At 41.5% G+C, this 27,446-nt stretch overlaps 1 protein-coding gene across 1 annotated transcript; it reads left to right on the top strand.

Annotated features, from left to right (window-relative positions):
- The first annotated feature begins 698 nt into the window (after positions 1 to 698).
- LOC149277583 (piwi-like protein 2) lies at positions 699 to 21,842 on the top strand. Its single transcript, XM_089502722.1, has 19 exons — positions 699 to 820; positions 5,120 to 5,230; positions 5,495 to 5,612; positions 5,742 to 5,866; positions 6,461 to 6,541; positions 7,183 to 7,296; positions 7,573 to 7,761; positions 9,261 to 9,345; positions 10,365 to 10,451; positions 11,512 to 11,652; positions 11,954 to 12,067; positions 14,004 to 14,192; positions 17,134 to 17,235; positions 17,571 to 17,687; positions 18,181 to 18,269; positions 19,213 to 19,318; positions 19,436 to 19,689; positions 20,310 to 20,417; positions 21,686 to 21,842. Exons 1-19 carry the CDS (start codon positions 699 to 701, stop codon positions 21,840 to 21,842), a joined length of 2,409 nt encoding a protein of 802 aa, XP_089358848.1.
- Positions 21,843 to 27,446: the final 5,604 nt, after the last annotated feature.

Here is a 27,446-nt window from a genome sequence, read left to right as displayed (position 1 = left end):
ATTACATTTAGATATTGTTTACTGTTAAGTAGATTTTACGCTGTGTAGGTCGGAAGGTCCAGGGAGGCAAAAACTGGGGGGAAAGATCGCCCTCTTGGGCAATCAAGCCCGCAACACACGGCACGTCTTTGATATGATGAGGGTGCTGGCTGAGGTCGGACCTTGGGCAGTGCAAAAAGGTAAATGTCACTGGCATTGGCCTTGTGTGACGCTTTCAGGTTTTTTTTGTCAGTAAATCAGTAAATATTAGCGGCCTATGTTTGTACTTAGTCTTTCCGTTTTTTGACTTTTGAGTCTGAGTTTCGGTTAGGGGTTTACGGATTCTTACCAGCTGAGCTGAGCTGAGCTTTCCCAGTGTATTGAATACAGTCACTTGACTGATTTACCTATGCCTATTACAGTCAGGTATTGCCCCTATAATATCCTTTCCTCTCATTCAGTTTAATAAATCAACTGTAATAAGATTTTTGTTTCTCTTCATATTTTGCTCATTCTAAAGTTTCACTTTTAATGTGGTGTACCGTTAAATATAATAATTTTGTCTGTGTGCACTTTCACTTATTTTTAATTTCATTTAGAGGCCGCATTGAAAATTTCATCTACCATATTATTTATGAGTGACTGAATTTGTAGTAGTTTTTATGGTGGTATTTTTTACTCCCTTTTACAGATCCTCAATCCCTCCCGTGGGTGCGGAAATGCCGCCTGCCCACCGTGGCAGGGGTATTATGAGTGGGCAGATATCTCCTCCCTCAAGTGTTGAACAAAAAGCTGTGGAGAGTCCTACCCTGGAGGTGACCGTGCAGAAAGAGGAGAGGAGGTGAGGAGGTGTACTGCATCTGTAATTAAAAACTTCTTGTAACTTTGTAGTGTGAGCAACTTAACCTATGTATTGGCAAAAGGCAAATCCATAAGGAAATGCATAATGCCGCTCAGCCACACAGAGATCGGCATCAGGAGCCATGTCTGGCCCTTCCCCGGGGCGTCAACATCTGCTATACACTGTATGGCGGTGGATGCCCGTTTTAAAAGAGCTAAACTTCAGTGGTGTAGCTGAAATGCCTCGATAGTGTAGGCATTGAGCAACACCAAACACCCACACTCTGGACACTCTGTGACCACTGCGAGAGATTTTGCCACCCGCAAGATGGCGGCACGTCCTTTAAAAAAAATAACCAAGTTGCCAAAGTTTCCGATAGGGTCTCTGCAGGTACTGCATTCAACCATGCAAGTCAGTGAACCCCAGCTTCCTAATCACAATGCGATTAGTAACATATTAAAAAAATAATATTAAAATAAGTGATAACAAATTATGCAGTGATGTCACCCTCAGGGGAACCATCCAGTTCCAGCAAAATGTAAAAAAACCCCTGTATTTATTATGAGCAAGTGCTAAAATTAGCGTGGTATCTTCCCAAAAATCGAAGTGGCCGGCTTCAAAGATAGGGCATAAGCACGGACTGACAACTATGGGAAAAAGCGCACTTCCCAAATGTGGCCTGTTTAGCCCCGAAACAACCCCAAGCAGGGGGGGGGGGTCACTGTAATCAAAAGATGTTTCTGAACACATATTGCGGGGATGTTTGACAGTGACATATACAATTTGTGTGATAAAAAATACCAAAAAATGGTGGTAAAATTAGTGCATGGAAAGGGTTAAAATACTGCCTTTTGAAATACCCTGGGGTGTCTAGTTTTCAAAAATATATGGTTTGATGGGGTAAATTGAATTAGCGGCTTCAAAGATGGCCCTATTAGGACATGGGGGCAGAATGACCAGATGTAAAAGTTCCAAGTTGAAAAATGTGCACTTCCCAAATGTGGCGTTTTACCTCCCAAACAACCCGACAAACCCATGCATGGGGGGTATGACTGTACTCGGGAGATGTTGCTGAGCCCATACTGGGGTGTTGTCTGACAGTGGCATAGACCTGGCCCTGTATAATGTGTAGTTAAATCAGCAAAATCTCCTGACACATCTCATTCAGCATTACGCAGGGCTTGCTCTGCCCTTCTTGCTGGGAATAGTAAAGTGAGGGAGCTAGAACCACAACTACAACCTAAAAACTCAAAATCCAAATAGCCCCCGTGGCGCCAGCAGAGACACTGAAGGCTACTGACTCCCCGGCTGTAACGTGACACAGACATGGACACCGTGTTCTAGAAGTTTGTCTGGCCTGTGACCGCGAGCCTCTCCTTGGCCTGCTTGGTGCCGCTGATACGGTAACCCCAGTGACGATCTGGGAGACGCAAGCAAGCGTCCTTGGAGATTACACCAAATTCCCTTGAATTCCTTAGAAATGTTTCTGAAGTTTATAGCATTAGAAGATAGTTTTTTTGGTTTGTGAAGTTTTATAGAGGCATTAACCCTTTCCACTGTCTAACATACTAGGGAGCTGTTAACTACTTTTTACCCTTCCTCTAACCATATGTCCATGATTTTATTTATTATCTATATATATTATATATAATCATTTCCTGCTGTACTATAATTGTTGATCTGCGACCCCGATAACTTCTTGTTGTGAGAAATAGGTTAACTATGAAAATATGTCCTTTCCTATTGGGAAAAGAGATTGGCGGCAATCATTGAGAAGCTTTCTCTTTATTATATGTGATTCACAGGGTGTGCGCCTTTCTGTGCCGTTTTACTCATATTTGAAGTAGAAGATCACAATTTTTAGAGAGCATTAAATTGTCCGTCTGTTTTTATTCCCACAGTTCCGATTAACATAACTTATTTTATTGACATTCCTTTATATTGAATATTGTTGTAATAAACGAACGTATAAAGCAGCTGCAGGTTCCATAGCATACAATAGGGGCACAGTGAAAACGAATGATACAATCTATTAGCATTATACAAATTGGATTGTGCGCATTGATCAAAACGATTTAGACAGAAGCACGCTAAGCGTAGAAAGGGCCCCACACCATCATGAGATCTCCCTTCACCGGCCTGACTGCATCGGAAGCGCTTGGTGCGATGTCGTCACATCCGGCGCTAATGATAGAGCCGCAGCGTCCACACCATACGCTAACGGCGCCCCTCACAAAAAATGGTAGGCAAGTTGGGGGGATTTAAGGTGCTGCTGTGGCCATGACAGGGGCTGTTGGGGACAATATGCTGTAAAGTGATCTGTATGGGGGTAGTTTGTGGGGGTGACAGAGTGACTTGCATGTCAGTATGTGTTAGTCTGTCAGTGTTTGTGATATTTGCCTAAGAAATCCCGCAGCCTGACCATTTTTGGTCCATTCATTTTTCAGACAAGTTTTGTTTCCTGTCCTTTTGGTTCGGACGAAAATTTGGAGGGCTTTTCCACTTCGGAAAAAACTACATTTGTTCTCACCCGTACACTTTTTCTGTTTACTGCCTCTGACAGTATGCTGTAAGTACTCTGAATTCTTCCGAAACACATTTAAAGCGTCCATCTCCTTTGTGTTTCGACTGATTGGCTGTTTGAAGCAATCATGTCAGGAAAGCTTCTCTATCGACATCAATAGCAGCGCTTTCCACGCATGAGCGGAGTGAATCAGACTTCCTCCGGCAGCGTTCACGGAGCGGACGTGGATCTAAATATATCGGGTGCATCGTGAACATGTCTCCTGCATGAAAAATATGCATTCGCAAGGGGACATGACGAAGATTTAAGGGACCCGCAGCTGTCGTGTGTGTTAAAGTACATATGATTACTGGAGTGCCCAGTTTTACTTGTACTTGTGATGCGTGCAGCTGAAAGGCAAAATTGCCTCTAACAATCGTAAGTTTGAGCAGGTGGGACTGGCTGGTTTAAACGTGGCTGTCATGTCCTCGCGCTGTCATGCAGTGTTCCCGCGCGCACATAGCTTTTTTAGAGAGCGTACACGTCCAAAAATTGTGCGCACAACAGTTTTTCCCAAAAAAAGAAAAAAATAATAATTTTTTGGATACTTTATGCGGCGCGGATATTGTGCGCACAAAATTTTTGCACAAGAGAAATTTTCTGCGCACGCCAACTAAGAAAAATTAGATGGAACATTGCTCTCATGTATGGTTTTTGGCAATGCGCTGACATCTAGTGGAAATTCGGCACATATATATATATATATATATATAGTAAAGGAACAGTGTCGGTGGGAGTTTTTTTTAGTTTGAGGAATTCTTTTTTGTTTTTTTATAGATACTGGTAACCATGGTCATGTATAAGAAAAAAACATGACTGAATTACGTATGTTGTATAGTAGCAAACTACTATATGGTCTTACAAAATGATTCACTGAAGATTGAGTTAAAGATCAGTCTCGCGTGGCTCGTATAACGCGGAAATGTTTTCGTCAGATTGAACGTATTTCATTGCGGGCCGTTGGTAACTGCAAGCGCCGAGTGCTTTCACGCTCATGTGAAGTTTCAAAAAACCATGTGTAGCATACCGGACCTGGCTGTCACATTTAACACCCGTATGTAGAATTCTGCTGGCACTCTGAATGGGCTCTGCATTTTACTCTATATGATTATTTGGAATACCAATAACAAAAGTTGTGGTGGGTAAAGGTGATGGAAAACTCTTCCACTTAAAATTAAGGGGGTAGTAGAAGCATTATTATTAAACACTCATCTACCAGACAAGCCAGAAGGCTCGTTTTTCCCTCAGAAACCTCATGGTGCTGCCACAACCACAAGGGATTCTGGGTAGGCGCATGCAAATAAGGTTAACAACAATCACCTTTTGCCTCTATATCCACTTTATACACAGATCCCTGGACAGCCTTTAGACAAAACTCGGGAAGAGGTGCAGTAGCCAGATCACCGCTCATGGACAGTTGTTTCGTCCTAATGTATAAAGTGGATATAGAGGCAAAAGGTGATCATTGTTGACATTATTTGGATGCATTAAAAAGCCATTTCCCTTGGTTTAGTAATATCTTTGCCGTGGGGGCCATTTATTGTTTTCATAATTATGGGTTCTTGGACCCAAACTGGTCAGCCAGCTTCTGTTGTGTTAAATCAATAATAAAAAATTGCATTTTTGCACATGGGTTTCTACTGAGATGACGCCATTTTATAAGTAAATGGCACAAAAATATGCTAAACCGCCATGTCGCCTATTGTCATCTGTCTGTTTTTATGTTTCCATTTTAGAGAACCACTTGACAAGCAGGGCTGCAAGGGGATGCCTTGTCCACTTGGTCTGAACCTCGTTAAGATCTACTGCAAGAATGAGGCTGTGTATCAGTACCATGTCTCCTACACGTGAGCAGCTTGTGTCCATCAGATACATTTTTGTTTTCTGTCCTTTTTTCCCCCATTTACTCTGCTTGTTTGTCTAAAACATTTTCAATTTTATTGTGAAATTGGGCAGTGAGATGATATCATCAGTTACACCTAGTAAATAACAGATTAGTTTATGTATGATAACCATGTTTGGGGTACGGAATTCTAAAACAACATTTAGGCCAAGGTAGAGTAAGGATTACCGCGTTCTTTATCTTCTGTTTGTAACTATTATCCTTTCAGTCCCAATGTGGAGTGCCGCAGTATGCGATTTGGGATGATGAAGGATCATCGCTCTGTAACAGGAGAGGTTTCTGCCTTTGATGGATCCATTCTTTACCTACCTGTTAAGCTAGCACAGGTAGGTGGAGGGCATGCACTTTCCCATCTCCACTGTTACAACATGGTTGGCTTCCCCAAACAGTATTCGATCCCCGAGTAGATATGTTTTTTTGAGTTTTAATTGTTTAATGTGGACTGTATTCTATAGGTAGTGGAACTGGAGAGTGAACGGCGGACTGATGGACAGAAGATCAAAATTACCATCCAGATGACCAAGATCTTGGATCCCAGTTCCGACCTTTGCATTCCCTTCTACAATGTAGTAATTCGGAGGTAAGCTCATATAAGATTTTACAAAAACTCCAGCCCCCTAAGGGCTGCAAACAAATCTCAAACTTGGTCATAGGCATCTTGAACCCCTTCATGACAATCGACGTGCCACACATGTCACGGAAATGCTTGCAGTTAGTGAAAATTGACATGGCAGGCACGTCGTGGGGTTAAATGACTTTAGAAAGCGATCAATGATCCCTCGGCCAGTGTTCATTGCCTGGATATTGAGGCATTCAGCAACTGTTTGTATTAGTATTTTTGTGTAATGGTTTAGCAGTGTGAATACGGCGACTCTTCCAAAATGACAACAGTTTTGCGTGTGCTCGGTGAGCCTTTTTGGATATATTGGACCCTTTTTAAAGGGCAGTTGCGGGACACAGTTCTAAATGTTTAAAAATCACTTTGGAAACTAAAGAAAGATTTGTGCTGATTGTCTCCAGCCCCAGATTTGCTTTTTAGAAATGTGTTCTATTTTCTCCTGTACACGTCTCTAAACTCTAGAAGGAAAATGCTATGCCGTCCATGCCTCTCTATAGTGTAAGGCGGCGCTATTCCGTGCGGCCTGCTATATTTCAGTGATCACCTTTGTTTTAGGGTGATGAAAATCCTTGACATGAAACTGGTTGGCAGGAATTTCTTTGACCCGTCGAGTGCTACTGTGTTGCAGCAGTACAGGTGAGTTTGCTGATGCTGTATTGGTAATGACTAACAATGGGGTGGCGATAAGCAAACGATGCATGTAACTATAGGCCCCACAGTATACCGCGTTCATATGAGCCATGTAAACTATGTTCATAAAGCTGAAATAACCGTTTGTTTAGTGCCTTTGGTTCCCTTAAACCCCCTTTCCTATTGAATAAATGTATTGGTACATAGTAGAGTCTTTAATTCAGTGGACTAACAGGCCGCTAACAGCAACTTAATAAAAAAAAATTGCATCAACAAATACCAGGGGTTAAAATTGTCTGTGTATAATACATGATTCTGGAGCAAAGTTTTAAAAGTGGTTTTATTGCCATAAAATTGTATGCTGTGGCGAAATGACTACTTTTAATACTTTGCACCAGGATTACTTTTTATATATATCCCAATCTGGATTAAATCTTTGATCTGATTTCTGCATTCTGGTGCGAAGCATTTGCAGAGAGGGCGGCGGTTGCACAGACCTCTAGGGTATGGTGGGACATCTGTCATAGGCCCCTAAGATTAGCTTGGACCCAGGCAGGTTGCCTTTATACTCGTGTTAATGGGGAGGAAAGCTTTTTAACCCATGCAATGCTAGCTGTGCACCTTTGTAATACAAGCTCTTGACTTAGGCTTCAGGTGTGGCCAGGATTTGTTGCCAGTATACGCAGAACAGACGGGGGTCTTTTCCTCCTAGCAGATATCACCCACAAGATAATCCGCAATGATTCTGTGCTGGACATCATGTAAGTCTTTACCCTTGTACACCATCACCCACTTTTTTTTGGCTGTATCTGAGTTTTTCTGAAGCTTTGCACGTGGTACTGTTAAATGTGTTTTATTTTAAGTAAGGCATGTCTTAAATGGTTTTCTTAATATAATTAGAACATGAACATTGCAGGTTTTATCTTATAAAGAACAATTATAGAGTTCTCAGGATTAAACAATATTTTAATATAAGACAGAGGTGTGTTTGGTTCTTTGGTGACTCTCCCCGCTTTCCCCTATCTGCTCTGTCACAGGCATGTCTTGTACCAGCAGAACCCAGAAAACTTCCAGGATGAAGTGACAAAGCAGCTTCTCGGCAACATAGTAATTACTCGATACAACAACCGCACATACCGCATTGATGACATTGAGTGGAGCAAGAGCCCCAAGGATACGTTCACCATGACAGATGGAACCAATATCACTTTCCTAGAATATTACAGGTAGTGTCTTTTCAGGAATCTAGATTAACACGGATGTTCTGACCACACCATGTCATACTGGTAAAGAGGGTTCAATTCTTGTAGGTTTACCATATATAAGAAGCACCTGAGGGGATGAGGTTAATAGTTTTGTCACTACATTTTTTCATCCCCATGTCACACTTCCAAGAGAGGAAAAGACCCATTTTCACACTAATCCCATTATTGAAAGGCTTTGTACCCGTAATAACCTACAGTCCACAGCGCGCTGCCTTTCACAAACGGCCTTGTCATTTTTCACACATGGAAATTGATGTAAATAATTAAGGCTTCACTTATATCATCCCATTATTGTTTGAAAAAGGAAATATTACAAATGGCTGAATATATTCCACCGTCTTCCAACTGCACAGAATCCCAAATGCGTTAATCCTTAGCATCTGTGCATAGAAGGCATTTAGCCGTTACCTGGCAGCCCCAATCAACATGAGCTATTCTTCCTTCCTTTCTGGTTTTGTTTTCACGTGGGCAGGTTATCCTTTCTCTCTCTGTTCCTGTGATAAGTACTTGATGTGGTGTAGGGGTGTCTGAGGTGCGTTTACTCTTTACACTCTCTTATCCCACCTGGTTCAGATTCTGATGGATTCTTCACAAAGTGTGAAGTGAAATGTCTGAGGGATTCTTTATCCTGACTCATCGATGCAGACAAGTAAACCAATGTCTTGTTGCATAACCATTGTGAGGACGTGGCACTCCTTAGTTTGTCCGTATAGTTATACTAATCTTACATATACAGATTTACAGTGTCTGCAAATTTCAAATAAGCTGAGATCCAACCCTCAACCTCCATAAAAGCTGGGTAATGGCCTTTGATGCTCATTAAAACGGACCGGTTGGTGTCTTAATGCCCACAGCTCCACGCGGGAAGTAGAATGGATAGAAGTGTGGAATAACTTGATGTTTTCAGTTTACGTTTGATAGGGGGTGTCTAACTCAACTGTTGGGTTAAGCTGCTTACTGGATAGAAGTAATTTATGGTCTATGGTAAAAATGCAATTCACCTGGTAAATCGGATATCTATCAGCAAAAGTCTGCCAGTGACCATGACAGCTCATATGAAGTTGCCACGAACCTTGGCAATCATAAATAATCCATTAACCTAGTGGATTACTTGTCCTGGGCTTTCATTATAACACGTGGTGAAGAGAGAGGGCAGCGTTGAGACATTTTATGCACTTCTGCAATGGAATTTAAGGAAGGCAGCTTTGCCTGGCTATTTGCTGGAGTAAAAGTTGATGGATGTTGTCATGGTCAGGAATACCCCAGTTTGAAAGCCGTTACATGGTAGGAACTTTAGATCGATGCTATATGCTATTAATTCATGCCAGGAAATGTACCACTCAGTTAGAAAGCATCCCTTTTTCCAAGCTAAGGATGAATGATACTGTTGTTTTTTATTTAAATGAGTTTTCCGTGGTCCAGTAGACCAGTCTTGGTTTCCTGTTTGTTTTTCCTTTTAGTAAGAACTACGGTATCACTGTGAAAGAAGAGGACCAGCCCTTGCTCATTCACAGGCCTAAAGAAAGGAAGGTTGCGCAGAGCAAAGTAAGGTTTAGTCAAAGCGTGTACAGTAGTAAATGGTAGATTTCATCTGCGTTCCACATCTGGGGGGTAAAAACACAAGGGTTAATGCTGTCAGTGATTGAGTGAATCCCTTTGTGTAGTTGCTATTTCCATGGCAACTTCTAAAAAAAAACCAAAAAAAAATTAGAGGTTCTTGCATGCTGGCAGCTGATCTATAAGTAGAAAAAAATATCCGGGCTTTTTTGCAGGAATCAGACGTTGTGCCTGATCCCTGCAGAATATTTCATTAAACAAATAGTTTAACATCTATAAGGAAATAATTGGGGGGAAATATTTTCTAAACATTTCTACTATTATATCGTTTTCACAGATCCTGAAAACATTCTACAGAACTTTCCATATTGCTAAATAAAGCATACATAGTTTAAATGAATTAATTTACTTATACAAAAAGCTGTGATTGTGTCTGTTCCCACTTTATGTATGTCATGTACTAATATATATATATATATGTGTGTGTGTGTGTGTGTGTATATATGTATGTATATATATATATATATATATATATATATATATATATATATATATATATTTGCATAACATGCAAACTAATTACCTGTCACCTAAATATAGTAGGATACAATGAAAATTATTCTGCCCCTGGGTTAGCAATTCATTGCACCTGAAGAACGATTAATAACTATAGGTTCATCTTGAATGAATGTTCTCAAAGCGCCGTTTCTACCCGCAGTGTTCTACAGGGTTGAGTAATATTGTGTCATTCCGTGTCTACGTTGCCTGGTTTAACTAAAGTTTACTTTATCGTGCTGCACACGTGCTTACATTATTATTCACACACATGTAGATGCCTCGATTGGGATTTAAGAAATGGAATGTCTTACCAGGAGCCTGGTTTTTGTGCAACACATAACAAAGCTGCATCCGCCGCAAGCGATCACATAAACGGAGGCACTATGCCAACATAATAAATTGTAGTTTACTGAGCTTTTATTTCTTCCTTATTTTAATGTTCCTTTCAGATACAAGGGGTAGTGCTCCTTCTCCCTGAACTTTCTTTTATGACTGGGATTCCTGACAAAATGAGAAAAGACTTTCGGGCAATGAAGGTACCTAATGGTCTTGTCTCCTGGTGCCAAGGACGTTCAGATACGTGCTTATTTCCCATTGTAATTCTTCCATGGTTGCATTTATATGGCACCAACAGATTTTGTAGCGATATTATAATAGGGGCAAAATTGACAGTAACATTAAAATCAACAATATACAATAAGATGAACACTAATGTTAATATCTACTTGTGCAGAAGAATAAGACGACACTGTCCTCTTCTACACAGTATGTGGGGAGAGCAGAATTTGATTAAGGGTGTATTGGAGATGTGAAAGTCCTGAGAGGATAAGGCTGAGTAGGAAGGAGTTGGGAATAATCCAGATGGAACAAGGGAATGCATTATTATTTTGGTGTCTTGTGTAAAGAAACCATTAATTTTAGAGAATTCACCTTTCTCTCGTGTTCCATCTTAATGTGGATATTTGCTCGGGTCAAGGCGGCCCAAGAATGAAAATACAAATGCAATTTTAATCTCTGTGTATCAAAACAACTGAATTGGTTCATTATATGGTGGAGTTATTCCAAAGTATGGTCAAAAGCCATAATTATTTGTGATCTTCGGTGCGGCTCTAGCTTGTGTTTCTAGTTATCGTAAAAGTCAGTTTTCAAAAGTTGTGTAAGAAAGACCACAAAGACTTCCTTAAAAACCGCAGCCTTGTTGGTCGCAGCCATTGTAGTTTTTAGATATAGTCGGATATAGAGGGGTTTATTCACCAAAGGGAGAGTTTGTAGGAGAGCTGGCCATTTCAAACTCCCTACGACACTATTTACTATGAAGTGTAAATACTGACAGCGAGTTTCTCCATCACAAAGGACAAAGTGGGGAGTATGAGGAAATATTGCTCATTGAAATATACATTATACAGGGCCAGTCATACTCTTACTGCAGTGGAAGCTCATTGGAGATGGTCCTACATACCTGTAGTAAAGTCAAGGAGTTGAAACCACAACTATTCTGCAGACTCTCCTGTCAACTCACCCTTTGGTGAATAAAAACCTTAGATGAGGAAGTTTGTGGACAGCTATGTGAGATTTTTTCATGCCTCTTCCTTTCAGGATTTAACACAGCAGATCCATCTGAGCCCGAAGCAGCACTACATCTCATTGGGAAAGTTGCTGAAGAGAATCGAGACCAGTGAACAGGCACAAACAGAACTTCAGCGGTGGGGCTTACAGCTAGACTCTGACATACACATGGTACGTATCTGTAAAAGTGCCAACGTGCTGAGCCCCCGTAACGGGATAACTGGTTCTTGCTTTCCTCAAATGCCGTAATATGTGAATTCCGTGTTTCCAAGTCTTTCTGCTGGGTTTCACTGGATCAACTATGTGAAGGGTTAACTCGACTCTTTTTGCAATAGAAACTCGCTGGGAGTTGCCTATTACTTTTTAGTAAAGTTTCATATTACTTTTTAGTAAATAGTCTCCGTGCTCAGAGTAACTGATTTCCAGAGAGTATGGGGGGTCGGTGTTATGCCATACTTCTTTTTTCCTGCAGACATCTGGCAGGGTTCTTCCTCTGGAGAAGATCAACCTGAGAAGCCTGTCCTTTCCACCGGGGGAAGATCTCAGTTGGACCCGGGAAGTGACGCGCGAGCCTTCAATCTCTTCGGTAAGCGTTGACTCACTTACCCATCTAACCTATAGAATTTACCATGTCGTTCGTGCTAACTGACATCACTATGTATTAGGAAAGGCCATCGCATGGCTTAGCTGGCCCTTTATAATGCATACATAAATTAGTCTGCTTTCAGGAAATCCTGTGTGACTTTCTAGAAGGGTTATTTCTTCTTTTTTTATGAATAGATCATTGTTCTATTTGATTAACCCTGGTCCCTAGAGGACTTGTAATTTTGTTCTTTCTTCCTCATTATATCTGGATGTAATTTATATTACCATAAATTTGAACCGCCATGCTAAAGGTAGATATTAAATATCTACTCAATGTAGAAGATGTACTTGAAGATCTTGTCAAACTAATTTATTTATTTGACTAAGTAAAATATTAGACCAGGGAGGAGCTGTCGATATAACTCTGTCCCCCATTGAAAATGTATAAATAAATGCCTTTTTATAATGGAATTGGGGACCTGAAATGTTCAGCTCCCGTGCAAACTCCTGGCTCGTTAAATCTGCCCAACAGAGTAAAAGCATTTATAGCTACTGTCTAGTGCAATTAGGTGTGTTTGTGGCATTGAAGTATATGAGTGAATAGTACAATAGCTATATCTTGTGGATATCTAGTTTAGCCACGCAACTTCCAAGCGCAATCTCAAGGAACATTTAGCCAGCCTTATGTAGTTTGCAGTTTTGAAGATACCTGTGAATTCCCTACCTGCCCCGCAACCACATATTAAGGTAGGTGTTTGTGGTTTGTGAAGCTGCTTTAAGCGGGTTAGTATTGCCTCTCACCATAAAATGAACAGTTTACCGTCAACATATTACTGCTTTCACTATTAATCAATCGTTTCATCTTTGTAGTATTGCTTTTCACCTCAAAAAAGTTAGTATTTTCTGTCACCGCAACACAATCACAGTGCGCTCCTCAAACACGACAAAAGAACACGGCGTTTACACTCCAATAGCAGAAACGAACAAATTACTGAGAAAAATGTGGTAGCCAAGAATTGCTAATGGGAATGATTTTGGGAGTGAATGGAAATAACCCCTTACTTTCTTCTTAAGGAAAGTATGGAAGTTAATGATTCCCCTCGCGCTCGAGTTTACTGTATAATATTTAACCCCCAGCTTAGAACAACCTGTAAGGAAATGAAAAAAATTAAACATACAGATTATGTGGTTTTCATCAAACAATGGGGTTTCTTGCTAGTAAATTTCACGATGCGACTGATGGTCTTAAGGGTCTGTTTCCTCAAACTAAGAATTTGTCTATAAGCTTAGCCTTTTTATCATCTACAATATTTCTTATTTAGCAAAATCAGGCCGCGGGTATATATTGGAGGCGTTTTTAATTCATGTGTATTAAGGTACTAGGTCCAGAAGAAGCTGTTCGATCCTAGAACAAAGGTGACTTTTATTATTGGATTGCGCTAATGATTGTCCTGTGTTTCATTCACATAGTGCTGGTTTTTCTTTTGCCTGCTAACTCTGTTAATGTATAATAATGAAACTAAATAGAACATAACAGGTTATAATTCGCTTTTATATGTTCTTGAACTTTCCAGTCTTGTGTTCTCAATAACCTGCACATTATAGTCTATCTGTATCTGCCAACAGAAGTCATTCGAAAAGAAAAAAACTGGTCCACGCTTGTGGGTTTTACCTTTTTTATGCTATTACTTTGTAAAGGTTCACAGCTGACAAAATAATCCTCTTGTTTCACTGTTATTACATGATGCTAATGTCTCTCTCATTCTGTAAGCACACATACTGTATATAGTAAGCATTTTTTGTCTTCCACTAACACAGTATAAAAGTATAATAGAGCATTGATAAACATGTTGTTTTTAAGTTTTTGGTTTTTTAACTTTATATATTTCGTGCAGGGGGGGTGTGATTTATTGGAATGATCGCTTCTCTTCACCTAGGTCCCTCTACATTATTGGGCTATGCTCTACCCAAAGCGTGCCGCACCCCAGGCCCGCGAGCTTTTCAGTATGTTTGCAAAGATTGCCGGTCCTATCGGTATGCAGGTGAACCAACCCAACTGTGTGGAGCTCCGGGACGACCGCATAGAGACTTATGCCCGGAGCATCAGGTCGCTGCTGGATGGCGAGGTAAGGTGCAACACCAGGCACAAACTCTATTTATTTAGACATTTCCCCCCAAACCGCACATCCCATGGATCCTGCCAAATAACCAACGTTTTCTGTAACATAGCATTAGGTAGACTAGTAACCCACCCCCAGCTGTCAGAGACCAGTACAGTTTCTGCACCTCCAGAAGTATGTATAATTACATAAAGGTGTGTGAATTGCTTCTTATAAGGAAGCCAGGGTCCATCAAATGGCAGGCTACCTTGTGAAAACCATATTGCCAAATATCCTCCAGTATTGGTGCTGAGGTTTGGGAAACGATGTTAGATGATGTGCTGGTGGAATGGTCAGCGGACATTTATACAGAACCGAAGGGAAGCAGTTGCCCTTTTTTAGCAATGCCACATTAAAATTTTCTTCTGCCAAATGTTATATACTTACAAACCCGTACAGATTACTGGAAGCCATTATTCTCGTACATATGGTTTCTTACATGGTGTTTCATGTTTATTGCCGTGTTATCACCATGAGTTTCTCTCAAGTGCCCCGTCAGTGCAGGACAAGGGGGTTTCTTGCTCCTCTCGTGCCCCTTCTCCACAGCCTTGGGGATGTGATCTATTCTCCCTGCGAGCAGGTGGGGAGCAACAAAAGTGTTTTGTCCTACAAGAGATAATAGTCGTGCAGCACTGACTACAGCCCTGCCAGAAAAGAATAGTCAAAAAATCTCATAATCTACATAATAATAAATTGTATTATTATTATTATCCAAAGTCTTAACTGAGCACTTTGTCAGGTTAAGCAAACCTTAGCAGATCTTTTTGTTGTTTTACTCTGAAAATGTAACCACATAAAAACCTTATAAAGCACGTTTCTCCTGATCTTTAATCACTTCAAACAGCCCAGAATCTTTCAGTACAGCAAAAATCACACAGCAATTACGGGTCGCCCTTCTAGATCAGGCAACGTTTTACAGCCGCTTCCAATGTCTCCCCAAACCTGTCGGGTGTGAAGATTACCACCAGTCCTTTGACCTGGTACAGGAGATAACGTTCCTACTTCGTGTATTTCCTTAGCTTAGATCGTGATACAATTTATGACTCTCATCGCGATTGTACCTCCTGAACTTTCTAATTAGTGAGGCTAAGTAGTTTGTGTACTGGCACATAGACAAGTCTCGAGCTGTAAATCAGTGCATTAACCGTTTTTATAGCGTTATTATAAAAGTATACAAGCGGCTCAAATATATAACTAATGAGAGCATCGCAAACAGGCAAACTGTCCATCTGAATGGATCTGTCACAATATCTAATACAATTTACAGTTCTAATTAAGTGCAATAAATAGGATTAAAGTCTGTAATAATCCATTGCATTTGTTTGATTAATTTTACTATTTTAAGAGCTTTTCAGAATCTGGTTATCGTTCAGCAGCATTGGGTGTCCCACAAACAGAGCCTTTCTAGGGGGAAGACACCTGCGTAGAAACAATCGTGCAAGACTTCGCTTTAACTGATACCTGAGAAAGGACATGAGACGTCCGGATATCATCCACTTATTGTTTTTGTGGTTGTTGAGTGGGTCGTGTAGACTTCGCATGGGTGGGTTGGGGGCAAGGGAGAGAACTGAAGGACAGGGAATTAAGTATCGCAATACAGTTACAGTATTGGAGAAATGGAAACGACCTAAATGGAGGGATGGAAAGGTGACCCTTCTGTACCTGTAGGACAAAACGGGACAGAATGACATAAATAAACGGGTCCTTCTCGACAGGTAATGATGGCGACGTAGCTGTGCAGATTGAAACAATGGTGTGCAGATTGAAAAGCTTCATGTTACTCATTAGTAGCTTAATGAAACAAACCTAGACTGTGACAGGGGACTTTGAATTACATAGGGACATATATACTCGTCTATGGGAACCGTGCTTTCTGTACGTCTGTGGGGAGCGTCGCCTGTTGAATAACCCCTGAATCGCATATCATCAAGATCATTTTCTTCTCAAAGCTACCGTAATAGTCTAACTGGTCAGATTTTTAGGCCTTTTCTAAATATTTTGTAGATTAATAAGGTTTTTCCATCATGCCATTGTTTGTAATCGGCAAGCGATGGAAAGTATTGTCTGTATCAAGGTCTGCCTTCTGATCCGGACAGGTAGCCCAGCAGGGTCGCGTGGCTTTGGCGTTTGTCCCCTAAAGAGTTATGTAGTATTTTTCTTTTGCCGTAAATGTCTGCTTGTCGTTTTATGACCGCAGTCAGGTGATTCTAATCTTTTCTAATCTGTCTGCACCCTGGAATGTGCCATTTACCGTTGGCAAAATGTTTCGTTGTGTGCAATATTAAAAGTATATTGGCTGTTAAAGTATTAAGCAATGGAACGGACTGTTTATTGGAAGAAAAGGTAAGAATCATCACTCTGGGAAACGACATCAAAAATCATTCTGCTCCTGTTTCAGCCAACACCTGATGTAGTCTGGCTGGTAATATTATTGATTGTGATATAAATTCCTTTACATATCTTTAGAATTGCCTGTAATGTCCTCTCTATCTAAGTCATGAAAGATTAAGCAAGATCATATAGTTATATATATATATATATAGGCGTTTGAGTCTGATCCCCTTACTGCAGTGCGATTCAGAACTAATAAGAGCAGTCCGAGGTGAGGTTGTGGTTCACATGTTAAGTGATCCATTAGTAGAAAATATTATCATTCCAATTCTTTATGGGTCCTGCTGCATTTATAAATAAGAATGGTGCTCCTCTATGCAAAACTCTTCCTTAGGAGTAACTAACCTTGCTCATGTTTCCCTCATGATTCCCTAGAAAGTATATAACAAAAACATTTAGCCCTACTGTAACTAAAAGTTTATTCATATAGGAGAAGCAAAATCTGTTTTATAGGCAGCAGCGGGAATGTCGGGCCATGAATGAAGGTATTCATTGCCAAATGCGTGTCTCCTCGCAGGATAAAGTACAGCTGCTCGTATGTATTATATCCGGAAACAGAGATGACCTGTATGGTGCCATCAAGAAGCTGTGCTGCGTCCAGACCCCGGTTCCATCGCAGGTCAGAATCCTTCCTAAGCTATGTTGGAATGTAATGGTCCCTGCGGAGGTTGTATTAAATGTTACGTGAAGATGAGATGTAAGGACTGCTGTTCTCTTGTACACTTGGTAGGAATATTAAACTTGATGTTCAGACTAAGCTTCCATTTATTTCCGTTGGCCACAAAGATATTGATGGATGCAACTCTGGGTCTCCTGATTGTATTCTGACTATTAATGTGCAGTGCTTTCCAGAATAAATGAGTTCCTTCTGTACTATCGCCGTCTATCAGGCAGTCTGAAAACATGTCAAGAAAATCTAGTGTCTGTGTTTCCATCTCTGTGTTTCCTCCCCAGGTGATCAACACAAAAACCATCTCTCAACCCCAGAAGTTGAGGAGTATCGCACAGAAAATCCTTCTGCAGATGAATAGCAAACTTGGAGGGGAGCTGTGGAGTGTGGACATCCCACTTGTATGTATCCCTTCAGTTGCACTTTTGTCAAGCCGGTTCCTAGCTGATAATTATTCATGCGGGGTAAAGAGCCAAAGAGCTTACTCATTAGTAAGCAGTCATCTCCACATTGGGGAACAGGTACTATGTGATACGAATGAGCGGTCACTTGGATGTCTAAGCAAGTGCTCACAGTGATTTCTACCCATCGTGGTCATTATGGAAGTTACTATGTTGTGTGGGTAAGCCTGTGATCACTCACCCCAAGAAAAAAACCTGATAAGCAGATGATCACAGTCTGAGATGATTGTAAACACTCAATTAAGTGATCAAAGGAAGAGAGCATTTACTCTCAGAACAATTTGAGGGATTTTCTCTAAGGGATAGTTATTTACTGCTATGCACTTATAATATGAAAGAGCCCTTTAGAAACCCTATGTGTCTCTAGATTAAAGCTTTTGTCCTTTCTTCTATACATTTCTTACCCGTCTCTCATTGTTTTTTCCCCAACAAGAAAAATCTGATGGTGATTGGAATGGATGTTTATCATGACCCCAGTCGGGGCCTGCGTTCTGTCCTTGGGTTTGTGGCCAGCATCAACCAGTGAGTTCAATACCAGCGCTCTGAAACCTTTACAAGGGTAGTGCCACCAGCACTCGGCATATGATACGCATATTGTGTCAACTGCATGTTTACCGCTAACATTTCACTCTACTTGACCATAGTCGGGTTGCAAATGCTGTCACTGAGCAAATATCATAAAATTAAGTTTTCTGTTCCAGACATGACATGGCCATATCTGCTGGTCACGTGGAACACAAGACTGGCTAAACAATTTCCTCTCACCCGCAATGAGAAATGTTTATTTTTACTTTACGTATCAAACTGAGATGTCATTGCCCAATAAAAGCAGCTTATATCTTCCGTGTTCTAAGCTCGATACTCATGGCCGTCACCGTAAAGAACTTTACATTATATTTACATTTATACACCGGCAGATTCTGTAGCGCTGTTACAATAAGGGACGGTGAAAATATTTAACAAAGACAATATGAAAATAACTTTAACACATGTTAAAACAAATTGGTACAAAAAGAAGAGGGCCCTGCTCTCAGGAGCTTGCAATCTATTGGGTGGTTGCAGGAGAAATAAGACAGAAAAAGATGATTTCTTGGGTGTGGATGTAGTAAGGTTACTATGCATCAGCAAGATCTCAACGCCACTCGCAAGTGTGGATAGTAATATTTTTATTCACTGTATCTTTGGAGACCTAATATCGCCTGAAAATAAGTGGTCATGCGTGACTGAAACATCAATATAATGTTACAACAAAGTCAAGTGTTTAATGATTTGTGGAAAGTTCTGTGGGTGATCCATTATTTTTTTGCATTGATTTACGCATTATTTTTAAACAAATGTACATCAGTAAGAACGGGGTTAAACTTTATTGCCAACGTATTCACTGCTAGGAGTATATATTCAAGGCTTAAATATATAGAACAAGTCTAGCATGTCTAGAAAAACATTTCCATTATCTGACTTGCAGTCACCTGACCCAGTGGTACTCCCGTGTAGTCTTCCAGCTCCCCCATCAGGAGATCATGGACAGCTTGAAACTTTGTCTGGTAGCTGCCCTACAAAAATTCTACGAGGTGAGTGAAGGTAGCTGGTGTGTAGTACCACCAATTATGTTGTACAGACCGTCTTGTTCTTTCATGATGTGACCTCAAAACCCCTGGTACGTGGCTGCCAATTTTTTTACACTGTAGGTGAATCACCGGCTACCAGAGAAAATTGTGGTGTATCGAGATGGTGTGTCGGATGGACAGCTGAGTGCAGTTGAGAATTATGAGATCCCGCAGCTGCAAACATGTTTCCAGACGTTTGAGAACTACTCTCCACGCATGGTGGTCATTGTAGTGCAGAAAAGGGTCAGCACCAATATGTACTCCACAAGCACAGGGCAGTTTGTCACTCCTGCTCCAGGGACGCTCTTGGATCACACAGTGACCAATCGTGACCGGTGAGACTCTGCACAGTGCATATCATACCGCTGAATTCTTGCATTGCACTCGATACTATGCACGTCCACAGGGAAACAGACCTGTTTCTTTTTTCTTTTGAAAATGATTAACATTATACTGTATAATGGCTTTTTACCTCTTTCCAACATGCTCCCACTAGCTAATAGTGTGTGATTAAATAAGCATAAAGATCTGCCTTACTATCTAGTGCTATATTATTCACTATACTAGCTACTTTTGCATCAGTTACAGTCATGTGAAAAAGAAAGTACACAATAATAGTACATAATAAGAATCATCTGTTCCTTAGCAGGTCTAAAAATTAGGTAAATATAACTTCAGATGCACAACAACACTTTACATATTACACCGTGTCATGATTCATTCAACAAAAATAAAGCCAAAATGAAGAAGCCATGTTTGAAAAACTAAGTACAACCTTACTGCTTCCATAGGCATTAAGATTCTAAGTAGCAGACAGCTACTGCTAATCAAATGCCGTTGATTGATTCAACACCATGTGTGATCACCTCTATAAAGGCCAAAGTTTTAGCAGTTTGCTGGTCTGACAGAGGCCTCTACTCACAAGCTTTACACCCCTTTCTATGCTCTCCTGCAGCGTTGATTTCTTCTTACTCTCTCACCACGTGAGGCAGGGATGTGGGATCCCAACACACTACATATGTGTTCTTAACACCACTAACCTGAGTCCCGACCATTTACAGAGGTAAGTAGATCCATCATTGATCAAGGATTTCTTGATTTTATATCTCTATAATGAATTCACATAATTCCAAGGTGATATAACCTGATTTGTCCTTCAAGATTAATTACATAAAAAAATGAAATGTCTATTTTTTTTAAGCACGTAATATTTTCTATCACTTCTTGTATGCACAAGTCTGCTGCTGTCACAGTTTTCTATAAAATCTGCTAGCTGGTTTAAATGGAGATGGAAAACTTTTGTACCGAGCACTGGTAATTTTTCTTTATTTTAGCTGTGGTTATTGGCACAGGCATCTCTGCCCATAGGTGGAGGTAGAACCAGCAAAGACGCTCCGATGTTAGAGCCGGTCCGGGCATTGGCAGCAACCTCCATGTTCTGCCGGTCTCCAGCGCAGCACACAATCAGAAAAGCAGCCCTATGTCCCCCCGTGCAGTATTTATATTTGGCTGTTAACCCGAGAATTAAAATTATCCCTCCTTCCATCTTCACTGAGTATCCACATCTTCCCTGACAGTTAACAATATTCACTATTCAGATCCGTCTCCCTGCTCCTTGCGCAGCCACCCCAAAGCTCCTAGTATGTCTTATATGTAGACAATTTCTGATCGGCATTCTTCTCTATCGCGATTCAAAGTGAACTCGCAGACTTTTACCGCAGCTCTTTACTTCACATATATGCACTGCTGAGCTGCCGCTGCACTCGGATAAATCTGTACAATCGGGGACCTGCTGGACAATGGTCTTTTCATCCTTTCTATACTGCCCTTTAGCGTGGGGAATATGTTGAACTATAATTATGATAATTGAGACTGGGGTCGCTCCAGGTAAGTGCGACGTTCTCTAAACCTGCTAACTCCCCTTCCTCATACAGCAGCATCTTCAAGGTCAAGCCAGAGGTGAATGGATTTTCTTTCCTAGGTGCGCTTCTGGGGCACAGGGCTACTAACACACAGCTGGTTTAGTTTGTTTACTAAAGTACATAATTGTTCATGTTTTATTGAAGTGAGTTGCTGTCCAGAGGGGCTTGCTCGCTAGCCGATCTTCACTTATATTGCACTTTAAATAACATTTCAGTGTATTAGTGATATACTTTGTGAAGGAAAGGTTTTACTTCCAGTTCTTCTGGCAGCTAGGTACCTAGCATTTGTACGGATTTCAGAAATGCAGGTAACTCTCAACCCTTTCACTGGATCCAGCTTGATCTCTCGAGCTGTAGATGACGAATGCCGTGTATCTTCCGCTGACTTCACATACTCTTCATTTTGCAGATTAACCTTCAAGATGTGCCACATTTACTGGAACTGGCCTGGCACCATCCGGGTCCCGGCTCCGTGCAAATACGCCCATAAACTGGCATTTCTCTCTGGGCAGTTCCTTCACCACGAGCCATCCATCCAGCTCTGTGACAAGCTCTTCTTCCTGTGAGCGAGCGGCCTGGTGGACACCATCCCAGAAGAGAGCGGCCCCCGGCCCGCGCAGTTCAGCCGGCCCTCACACGTTTAGCTTTACAAATTCGCCACTTATTTTGTTTTTATCAGATTACTTTCTGAAATCATGCCTATGATTTCTGTCTTTAGCGTAGAAATTTAGTGTAAATCTGTTTTATTTTTATGATAATTTCCATGTTTAGTTTGTTAGGAGTAAAACTCACTCCACGTTTGAGTAGGAACAATCCACTCCGCACATTATTTGGAAAACCGAGAGAATTAAATAATCACAGGCTCTCTGCGTCGGGGGATTTCTCGCGAGCGCCTGTTACTATTTAATTGATGATATGGGTTCCTTCACATAGTACTGACGCGAACGCCGTGTTATAGGAGGATTCATTTACCGCAGCCACACTGTTCTTATTAAACATCTCCGTATAACTCAAATGTCTTACTTGCATTCAACTTTTGTTTACATCTCTGTAACCGGTGCAAAATATGACCTTTTGATGAATGTAGAATGAAATCTCCGGCCGCCTTATCTATTCTTAGCGCACAAGCTTACTCGGGTTGGCCTTTAATGATGTAAAAGCAGTGGGGTGAAATAAACCTTGTTAGGATGACTGCGACCCCCGTATGTTACTGCAGATACATTTTACATAATTAGGGTCACTGACAGTGACGTGGCCCCCAGTCTGTACGATGGCCGAATGCTGGGTTTCTGGTAAGGCAAGCTCGGCAATTTAGATCTTTATTTGGAGGCAGTTAAGGTAGAGGTTGTCTTTTTTTTTTGTTTTTATCTGATTTGTAGAGATTTTTCTGTGCTGAATACACATTTTATATTTATTTTTTATATAAAACACCGTTATGACTGTAGACTATAGCTGAGACCTGCTTGGGGCCAACCCCACTATAATGAAAAACAAGGCAGCTGGGTAGGCTGATAGGGGGGGGGTGCCATCATGACGTCCTTTCCCCTGTTAGCAACCTACGTAGACACTAGAAGAACTTACTAGAAAAGAAACAAAATCCTGGGGCCAGCCCTTGTCGCTTGGATATCTTTACAGCGGGGGATCTGATGCTTCTCCATCGTATAGGGTACCCGGTTCATGTCGCGCTGATCAGAACCCCAAATGCCCCGGTGAGAATGTGGGCTGCTTTAATATTATGGGGGACATCCGTGTCTAAGAGCGCATGCAGTGTGAACATTGTGTATTGTCGTACTTCAGTTTTCTGATGTCTCATGTAGCTTTGCCAGCAGATAACGAATGTTAAAGTATTTTAAGATGCATTCATGTGCTGGACTGTAACGGGGCCAGCTTTGGAGTTTACTGGCGGTGAGTATACCACGTGGGCGCAGGGTGATCGAGATCAACACTTCTCCTGTAAGCTAAGTAGCCAGGGAATAAAATGCATGGGGTGGGGATTCTGCAGAAGCCCACAATACCTTGGCAAGGGGGGACCACGGAGCTGTCAGATGCATTAAAGTCCATATGATCGATGGAGTGTACTTTTAATGGCATAGAATAGAACGTGTGGTTTGTAAGTAGGAAGAAGACTGAGCAAAATACCATTCCGGTTACCGGATCTGCTATACATTGCCACAGTATTACTGTTTGTCTGGGTTTTTTTTACCTTTTGTGTTCTGTTTGGTTCAGTATTAAAATACATGCGTGACGCTACTTTATAGCTCTTCAAAATACTGTTTTTGTTTCGTGAATATACTTTAACTAAAACCCAGCAGCTGATTGGAGTTTAAACCACCATGAAACGCTAACCGAGCTTTACATTAACCAGTAGAGCATATAAAACTATGGGTTTCACCAATATTATCTTTAAAGGGTTAGTGACGACTTTACAATTCTAGTTACTGAATACATTTCCCTAAAATACTTGGTTAATGTAAAAAAATAAGTCCACAAATTAGGATTTTTAGTTTTAATGTATGGAGTTCATTTTCCAATCAAAAGTGTTTTGCTGTGTGCGAATCAGAGCGTGCGTTCTTTACTTGGAGTTACAAAATGACGTCGTCCCATTGTGAACATTGAAGCTAGGCAAACTTCAGTGCTCATTAACTAGACACGAGACCAGTAATGAATTTACTAGGGACCCCCAACCCCATAAACTGCAGAGCTCCGGGATAAATTGTCATACCCCGGCACGGTGATTCCGTTTAGGTGAATGAAGCTTCACTAATATCTGAAAATAATCATGGGGCGTTACTTAGTAATAAGTGGCGGATTGTAAGGAGAGGATGTGTGCGTTCCATCAGTGCCTTGGTAATTTGTTTTCTAGGCGGTAGATCTAGCTGTTGATTGAAATGGACCAGTCTTGACCGGTTTGGCGTTACACAAACTGCCGGTAAAGATAGTTCTATTCTATCCTCAGGCTTTGCTTGCACTCGCTCTCTCTCTCAATGGAATCAGGGCAGTGTTATAATATTGAGTGGGCCCTAAGCAGGAATTTGCTTGGGGCCCCTGGCACTCAATGTGAGGGTTGTGTGTACAGGACGCTACTGTGAGAGTCCATGGGGTCTTTCCCCCTCCTGAAAAGAGACTGCAAGAAGTAGGCGGAAAGGTGGAGAGGGTCTCGAAGAGCTCATTGAGATGCAAAAAGCATATGGCAAAAGAAACTGGTCTTTTTTCAACCTAAATTACTATGTTACCATGTAAACTACTAAACTGTACCATAACCAGAGACATAGAGTACTTCTTGCAGGCTCTCTTCCCCTTGATTTCTCTTTTTTTACTTCTACCTTTCTTTTCCCTCTCCCATTTTTCTTTCTTCTGTACATTTTCTTCTGCTTCAATCTTAACAATTTCCTTTACCCCAGAAGAAGCCACCACCACGGCCCTTCTACTCGCAGCCTAGCAGTCGGCTATCTCCCTCGCTGCCCTGCGTGCCGTAAATGACACGCGACGTAGCGAGAAGACTTCCTTAAAAAGAGACCATAACTCAGAAGCAGATTAGGTCGTCGAGACGCAGAAGGCAGCTTTTCATTTTCTGGTGGTTCGTGTGGAGGACACCTTGCTGACCGCTGCTCGAGGGACGGCTGCTTTGGGCCCCTGAGGAATGGCTGGACCCAGGGCAGCTTCCCGATTCACCGTGCAATAAACATTGCCCTGAATGGAAATTTCTAGGATCTTGTCTGCTTGCTGGTATTTGAGACACGACAGAAAGGATATTTGCCGTCATGTTTGTGAGAATAGGATTGAAGGTAACCTAAACTTCCCAGCAGCTTGGGAACGTTCGTTACTATCTTACCGATTATATTCTTTATGTTTTTCTTTTAGAAATCTATTCCTGTGGCATGAGGTGCAGCCCAGCCATCTTCTGCACCTGATAAATGAGCGTTACTCCTTGTTACATTCGAATGCTTAGCGGATTAATCAGAACTCTCTCTGTTTCTGGCTTCCTTACCCATCCTCCAGTTCCTTGCCTTGCAGGATATATGTTCCTTCAAATAAATCTGCTCCCTAATCTGCTCAGCAATGTGCTGATTTCAGTGAAAGGCCTTTCCTTGTAAGAAGGAGTGTTTTACCAAGGTTTTTTTCCATAAAAAGTGCTAATGTTAAAGTATCCAAACAATTACGTTAGTATGCATTCACCATTTGTGGGGCACTAAAATATCCCTTTAAGCAACAAAGCATTCATGCAATGTGTGGGGGGGTGCAGTCTCCTAAACGGCATTAATAGCAGCCACTATAGGTTCTTGGATTCCAATCTTTCCCACGACTGGCTGTGTAACAAAAATCTAAAATAAAATGTTAAGGAATGGTGTAGGTCCAGCGTCGTCAAACTTTTAAAATAGTCCCGGGGTATTTGAGAGAGACGTAGACGTTACAAGCTGCTTTCCGTGGGCAAGCGGTACTGTCTGCTTAACCGTGAGCGGTCTGTGATAAATCGCACGTCTGCTGTTTCATAAGTACTTTTATTCCCAGATATATCAACACGGACAGTCAACATTATACATCTGTTGCCTGTGCATTCCCTGGGCCCCGTACCCTGTATAACAGATGTGGTGCTGTTATCAGAGAAAGTGAAGGAGCCAGAGATCAGGTAGCAGTTTCATCAACATCATATAGGAAGTTAACTGGTGAGTTACCTGTTACCAAAGGTATGTTTTCAAGTGAAATGGGTGTAACAAATTCAGACAAGGGATAGGTTAGAATGTAACTTTGGACACAGGCACTGGATGGCAACTGCAAACCTGTGTACAAGAATATTAATCTGTGTTATGTGACATACGAGGTTAGCGTGAATGAATGAATAGCACGGAAAGGTGGCACTGAGCTGGCTCTGCAGAAAGCGGAACTTTCATGAAATGGTCCCACTATGTGAACAATGCGTTAGGGCGAGAACATGGATGATCTTATGCCCAGGCTTCCCAGCCTCTGGAAAACTTTACTAAGGCGAGATCACCTTATTGGGACTGAAATCCCAGTGCCAAGTACACCATGTGTCAGGAGCAGGGGGTGGGAAAAGGGGCAACTGCTTATGGGGGATTCTGCAGAATTCTCCCGTGCATTGGACCACACAGAGATCATGTGGATGAATTATTATGGCTGCAGTGTCACTTTAAAACATGTTTGTAAACTAAAAGGAATGACACAGAGTAGTTGAGGTGTGTAAGTATGTTGTGGAACTTGTCTGTTTTGTGTCTTTCTGGTGCTAAAGTCCTATATAAACCCTGTAAACTATGTGAATCACTACGAGCCACCTCCCATTTCTAGCAAGCTAAATTGTCAAGCATTCATCGCAAGGGTCCCTCTTTTGGACCGAAATCCCTGTTTTTCTTTCCGTTCCCTGATATCCCTCTTTTTACAACTGGGTTCAGTCCTGACCCAGCCTACTTGAGAAGAATGTGCTGGGAATGTGAACGCACAGACCCTGAGCCGGCGACCGTCAGGAGGTAACTGGTAGCCACACAGTACGCAGTAGGACACTGGTTGGATGAAAATGGGGTGAAGCAAATGTAGACAATACTGCTTCATTAAAAATAATGGACTATTCCTGTTTTGTGGGCTGTGCAAGCCCTGATGTTGCTGAGTGATGTCATAATTCATAACCCGCCATCATGTGATGCACAGTCCATGAATGAGGAATGGAACGCGTGGGGAAAGGTCTACATAGGCAGCTGCACGGTCCAGCCCCCCATCCCAGTACACCAGCTGGGGGCTGGAGCAAATAACACTGGGCCGGGGGATAACCAGGCAGGGACTGCTCATAGCTTACACCCTCGGTGTGTGACATTGTCATGGAAACAGTAAATGCAAATAGATACTTTCAAAAGCTTGGAAATCTAGCAAAAACATCGCATTCGGCCAAAAACACTCGTTTCAAAGTGTTTTCCTGGCAGATAAGGAAGGAAACTGATAAACGGCTGAACTGAGCTCATCCTAAAAATATTTTACATGAAGCAAAACAGTAGTCAGCATCATTTTCTGCAATCACCTAATATCCTTATATATGTATGGGGGGGCATAATTGTGTATTATTAGCCACAAACAAAGCAAACTCTACGGCCCCAGTTATGTATTAATTATGCACTATTTTCGTTTAAAGCACTGAGTAGTCAGCGAGTTGAAACTGCAACTGCTCT

This window comes from Sceloporus occidentalis, unplaced genomic scaffold (genome assembly GCF_023333645.1).
Source record: "Sceloporus occidentalis isolate IW3139 unplaced genomic scaffold, rSceOcc1.0.p SCAF_209, whole genome shotgun sequence".
In the NCBI taxonomy this organism is placed as follows: Eukaryota; Metazoa; Chordata; class Lepidosauria; order Squamata; family Phrynosomatidae; genus Sceloporus; species Sceloporus occidentalis.
Note: the sequence above shows the minus strand (reverse complement) of the source record. Positions and strands in the feature narration are given on the sequence as shown.